Raw genomic sequence first — 6,005 nt, forward strand, 5'->3', positions numbered from 1 at the left:
ACCTTGGCAGCTAGAAGCTCCCGCTCAGGCATGGGCACAACCTCCTGTGCCCAAGGGCTGCCTGCTAACCTCACTGCCCTGATCCCCAGGACCCCACTGCCTGCCGCCAGTGGAGGACGATGGAAGCTGTGCGGCATGTGGGTGTGGCCATCGTCTCCAGTGCCGTCACCACCGTGATCGCCACAGTCCCGCTCTTCTTCTGCATCATCGCACCCTTTGCCAAATTCGGGAAGATTGTGGCCCTCAACACAGGTGTCTCCATCCTGTACACGCTGACTGTGAGCACCGCCCTGCTCAGCATCCTGGGCCCTGGCACCTTCACCCGGAGCAGGACTTCCTTCCTCAAAGCCCTGGCGGGGGTACTTCTTGCTGGCCTTGCCGGCCTGGGCGTCTGCCTGGCGCTTCTGGAGAGCGGATTCAAGATCTCACTGCCCAACGGGATGACCCTATAGTGTGCCCCCTCCCCCCCACCCCAACCTTGCGATCCACACCCCCCCTCCTTTTTTTTTAAAGGATATATTTTGTAAAACAGAGAAAGCCCAAACAGACGCTCCTTTTTCCCAGAAGGTTTTTCACTCCAGATGCACTTTATTTTCTAATGGGTTTGGCTTGGACCTCCTATTTATTTCAGTGGATGGATGAATCATGTGGGTGCCCAGAGGGGCATCTGGGCTGGCAACAGCAGAGAGAGGAGGAGGAGGAGTCCCTCTCCTCTCGGTCTGCTTGGTTTGTTAAGGAGCTGAGCATCTGGAGCCCTGGAAGGTAAATGCAGCCCTCGGGAGGTTGGTGGCTGGGCCCTTTCCCCAGCACTGCTCCCCTGGCTGGCTTGCTGATGGGGGCAGGGATGGGGTCCAGCTCTCAGGGCACCAGGCTCCCCTGAGCAGGAGCCAATGCATCGCATCCCCCGTGAGCCTTCAACATGGGACTCCAGTGAAGTGTATGGGTGAACCGTACCTCCTGGGCCAGACCATGGCTGGTGCAAGCCAGCTGGTGTCACTTCCACTTCCCCATGCTGCACTAATTATGGGGCAAGGAGGAGGTGTCTTCAGGAGTGCTGGGGATGGGTCCATCCAGATAGGTCAAGGGTCAGCAATGCCAGAAGAAACTCTGGCTGTCACAGGCCCAACTCCTTCCACAGGGATCTGAGCTGTGCAGTAGCTGGGCCAAAGATTTCAGGTGTGGCCCTTCGGGGCACCGGTTTGTGTCGGTGTCACTGGAAACAGCTGTGGGGTGTCCTCTCTGTAGTCCTAGCACAGAGCAGTTGGGGGCTGCTGGGTATGACTGCAGTGTGGCACTCCCTGGGGTCACCGGCATGTCTGTCTACCCCCTACCCCATCTCTGTCATGTCACGTGTGGGCAGGGTCCATCTTGCCCAGGGAGCTGCTCTCCATGGGACTCTCCAGGTCTGCCAGCTGGCTGGCAGCTGCGGAAAGCATCTCCCGTCATCCCCAAGTCTCCTCCTCAGCAGGGGATGCTGCGACATGCCCACCCTCCAGCAGCAGCAATAGGGAAAGAGCCGTTGGTCAGTCACAGCAGTGAGCTTTTATCCTGGGAGTGAGCTGGCCATTGGGAGCAGCATGACTCGCTCAGCCAGGGGTGAGCGTGGATGATGATGATGAGGGCTCTCCCACACCACTGCTTGCTCAGAGCAGATGTTTCCTATTAAAGGAAAATGAAGTTGCAGCCAAGCGCCATTAGCAGGGACATCTTAGGCATCGCTGGCTCCATCATATTCTTAAAGTGGAAATAACAGAGTGTGCATTGTTATGTGGCAGCCAGGGCTGTGGCATGGTGGGGAGCTCAGGCCCATGGGCATCTGCAGGAAACATTCCCTGCCCTGGGGAGGGATCCCACACTGCTCTCCTGCCCATCCAGGGCCTGGCTGCTACCCTCAGCTGTGGTGAGTAGTAAGGAAGGAGCTCTAGGGAGAGCCGAGGGGGTAGGGAGTGAAGCAGCCCGAGGACTGGTGATGGAGCCAGGCCTTGGGGAAGGGCAAGGAGCAGTAGGACAAAGGGAAGCTACAGCTGCGGGGAGTCAAGGTGCCTCCTGCCTTAGCACAGACAGGGGCTGTTGTGTGTGTGCCAGCACTGTACCTCAGCTGGGAGGACTCCTGGCTGGGCTTGGCATATGCCTGAACCTAACTTCAGGAGCACAGGGCTCTGTTAAGGAGGTGGTGGCGGGTGCAGTTCAGCCCATACTGGGAGGGCAGCTGCTGTCTGTTAGCACACGGTGGAAACCCCTTCAAGGAGCTCAAACCCTGGGCTGCTGGTGTGGGGGAGCTTTCCACGTCCTAGCACAGAGAGGGGTGTTGGGAGATCACAAGCATGTCTGGTCACCACTGAAGGGGTGTCCAGAAGCGGATGTGTCGGAGCAGTAGGTATTGCCGCAGGGACTAGTCCAGTCCCAGGTATAACCTGTACAATAGGCATTAGACCCGATCCAGCACAGCAGACCAATTGTGACAGTGTCAGACCCAGAAAACTCAGCCAAGTGGTGGTAAGAGGCTAGCCTATTAGTGCCTAGTTAAGCGGTTGGCTGTGAGGAGTCCAGGGCTGATGCTTCAGACTCAGACCAGGGCAGCACAGTCTTTTCTTGTGAGACGCTCTCGTTTTGTGCTGCGGCCTTGCCAGCCCACGGCTGGGGGGCCTGTCACTCTGCCTTCCCCTGTGGCACGGCTGGGTGTGATGGCTCTGTGATGCCGTTCCTTGGGGGATACCAGAGTCTTTGGCTTTTATGCTGCTTCCCCATAGAAAACAAATGTATTGGGGCAGTTCTTGCATAGCAGAAGTCTGTGTCCTGTCCAGCTCTCACTAGGAGTCTTCAGCACCCAGTCAGAGCCAGCAGTCAGGAAGCATTGCTAGTCGTTAACCTAGCATGGCCATGCTGCCTTGAACTGAGAGCTGCTTGTATTACTTTGAGGGCCCAAGTGAAATCACAGCTTTGCGAGGCTAGTTGCTCTACAGTAGTGGTTCTCAACCATGTTGGACTCAAGCCACCCAGGCTCGTGACACCCTCAAAAAATGTCAGCTTAGTTTTCACTTGTTGTTTGACTACAGAAAAATAATAGAGCAATTCTTCTGTTGCAAAGAACTCGGAGAGGCGACGGCAGAGCAGAATGCTTTTAACACAGTGATTTCTGTTTGAAATGTCTGGGTTCGTCACTGATATGTCTTTGAGGGCGTACTGTGTCCAGTTTTACCGCTCTCCCCCTCCACTACAGAAAGCATGTGGCCAAATTGCAGTCCAGTGGAGGGCAACGAAAATGTTTAAGTGGCTGGGGCACATGACTTATGAGAGGTTGAGGGAACTTCAATATGGGCTGATTTAGTCTGCAGAAGAGAAGACTGAGGGGAGATTTAATAGCAGCTTTCAACCACCTGTAGGGAGGCTCCAAAGTGGATGCAGCTGGACTGTTCTCAGCAGGGGCAGACCACAGAACAAGGAGCAATGGGCTCAAGTTGCAGCAAGGGAAGTTTAGGTTGGATATTAGGAAGAACGTTCTCACTAGGAGGGTAGTAAAACACTGGAACAAAGAGGTTGTATAATCTCCATGCTTGGAGGTTTTTAAAACCCGGCTAGACAAAGCCTTGGCTGGGATGATCTAGTTGGGGATGGTCCTGCTCTGAGCAGGGGGCTGGACTAGATGACCTCTTGAAGTCCCTTCTAACCCTAACTTTCTATGACTGTATGAAGCATGTTTGCACACATAACAGTGCTAACAGTGTGTGGCACCCTATGACACCCTTAAACAGATCTCAAGGCACCCCAGGGTGCTGCAGCACCCTGGTTGAGAATCACTGCTTTGGAGGTGTGTGTTTTGGTAGAGATGGTCCTGAGCTCTGGGGCTGAGGGGTAGGATGATCCCTGTCCCAGCAGCCTCACAGTCTAAACAGACTTAAGTGTAGGAGAAAGAGGGACTTGTCCCTAGTGACACAGACTCCTATATCAAAAACTGACTCCTATATCATCCAGTGGGCAGGGTTGGGCCATATCTCAGCATCTTTGTGGCAGCTGCAGGAGTTGTGAACCTTGTTTGGGGCCTGAAGGCCTCCAGAGAGGATTTCCCCAGCAGGCAATGTGCTCTGTCCTGGTGGCACCCAGTGAGCAGCCAGGGAATACCTTCTTGGGAACAAAAATGGGGAGAAGTTGCCACTTGCTGGAGCACAGCTAGGCATGGGAGCACTCAAGTCAAGAGTGGGGCCCTGGGACCTGCCCACTGGTAGGCGGGGGTCAGGAGGAAAGACATCTCAGTCCCTGACCTGCTCAGTGCACGCTCATTTTTCACGGCAGCATGGCCTACTCCCCCAGCTGGGCACAGGAGTCCTGTTATTTACTGCAGCCATCAGTGTCCTCCTGGCTGGGGCAGCACTGATTGATTTGTAGCTGAGCAGGGCGAGCACTGTAGCACCTGTGACTCCTTTCTACATAGCTGCTCAGCAGGGAGGCAGTAAATCCTCTGCTCACCTATTTCAGCCTGTGGCCAGCGGTGCTCCAGGCTGAGGCCCTGCTTGGAGTAGTAAAGCAATTCTGTCTTGGTAGGACAGGGTGTAGGGAGAGCTGGGAGATGGGAGTAGGAGCTGGATGACCCCTGACAGCACAGAGAGCTGGGGGTGGGAGACAAGTGCCCAGGAGGAGCAAAGGCAGCTTTGAGAGGTGAGGGAAGGGTGTTGGCTTTGGGGAGAGGGAAGCAGGTGGGGCCAGGGCCTGGGGTCACCAGCGCTGCAGGTGCCAGGAGAAGGGAGGTGGGAAGGGGTCCCCCTTACTGCCTGCCCCATGGAGTGATGTAGCACAATTCCCCCTGCAACGTACCCATGTTTCTTTTGTAGGGCGTCTCCTGCCCCCACGTTTGTAGTGCCCCTTGGTTTTGGAGACTGTTGTAAATAAAAGATTTTGACATTCACACTGGGGCCTCCCGTGGTTTGTCCTCCCTTGTGCTCAGGTCTGTGTTCACCCGGCGTAGGACTGCTTACCCTGACAAGCTTGCAGGCCTTTGGACCAGCTGCAGCTCTCAACAGAGCATGGCCTGTTTCTCCAACCCTTGCACATGCTGTCACCAGCAGCACAAGCTCCCTGGAGCAGACTCCAGTTTACCCACCCACGTGACATTCCCTTTGCACCGGTGCAAGTGGCTGTGGCAGGCACATGGTACATCGGGACCGATGCTGGTTGCCCCAGTCTGTGCCTGTCTTTTACTCCTGAGGCTCCCTGCTGTTTGAGTGGATGGGGTTTCATTGCAGCAGGGGATGCTGCAGGGGAGAGATGGGCCCCTTCTCCATCACCAACTTCTCTCCGGGACAATGAAGAACCCTCCTGGGATTGCTGCAGGGAGCTCTTCGGCTGTGCACTGTATTCCAGGGATCAGCAAATGGGTGAGGGATGGGGATTGCATGGGGCAGACTGGCCAGCTGTTCGCCTTGGTATCATGTTCCAGTCTGGTACCTCCTCTTCAGCGGACATCAACCACTGATCGCATCCCCTGATCCCCAGGCACTTTGCAACTCTGTGCAGAGGTGCAGCACCCCGTGTGACACAGGTGCACTCCCTGTTCTACAGATGGGGAAACTGAGGCGCACATGCTTCAAGTGACTTCAGCAAGGCCCTGTCCCCTGGCAATTGCTTCCTCAGGAAGGGGCAGGGATTATTGGTCCGGGATGTTGGGGGTGCAAGGGATGTTGGTCTGCCCTGCTGCCTGCCTCACACGCAAGCCAGCCCCTCAGGCCAGGCAGTGCCAGAAGGCAGTCCCCAGAGGTGCGCTTGGACTGGGAGGCTGGACTGGGGAGGAAGTCCAGCACCATGTAATCCAGCCTGGGTTCTGCTCCTTCAGCACGTGGTCGGCTGTCCCTTGGGGATGGTGACTGCACCGGGGGATAGCGAGTCTGTGGTGACCCTGCTGGTGTGTGCGGTTCCTTAAGGCCTGGCTGAGAGGGGCTGCTTGTCTTGGCCATGCCTGGAACAACCCAGCCTGGCCCCTCGTGGGGGAAAGCTCCTCTTCCCCATGCTGTGCT

The 6,005-nt window shown here is 56.1% G+C and overlaps 1 protein-coding gene across 3 annotated transcripts in view; it reads left to right on the plus strand.

Annotated features, from left to right (window-relative positions):
• DISP3 (dispatched RND transporter family member 3) overlaps positions 1-4,900 on the plus strand; it is a 43,582-nt gene extending 38,682 nt beyond the window's left edge. For all 3 annotated transcript variants that reach the window (XM_014610365.3, XM_059716664.1, XM_059716665.1), the window contains one exon: positions 90-4,900. In XM_014610365.3, coding sequence (XP_014465851.2) covers positions 90-452 — 363 coding nt within the window. In that variant the 3' untranslated portion in view covers positions 453-4,900. The remainder of the gene's footprint in view (positions 1-89) is intronic.
• The last annotated feature ends 1,105 nt before the right edge of the window (positions 4,901-6,005 follow it).

Source organism: Alligator mississippiensis, chromosome 13 (assembly GCF_030867095.1).
Source record: "Alligator mississippiensis isolate rAllMis1 chromosome 13, rAllMis1, whole genome shotgun sequence".
NCBI lineage: Eukaryota > Metazoa > Chordata > Crocodylia > Alligatoridae > Alligator > Alligator mississippiensis.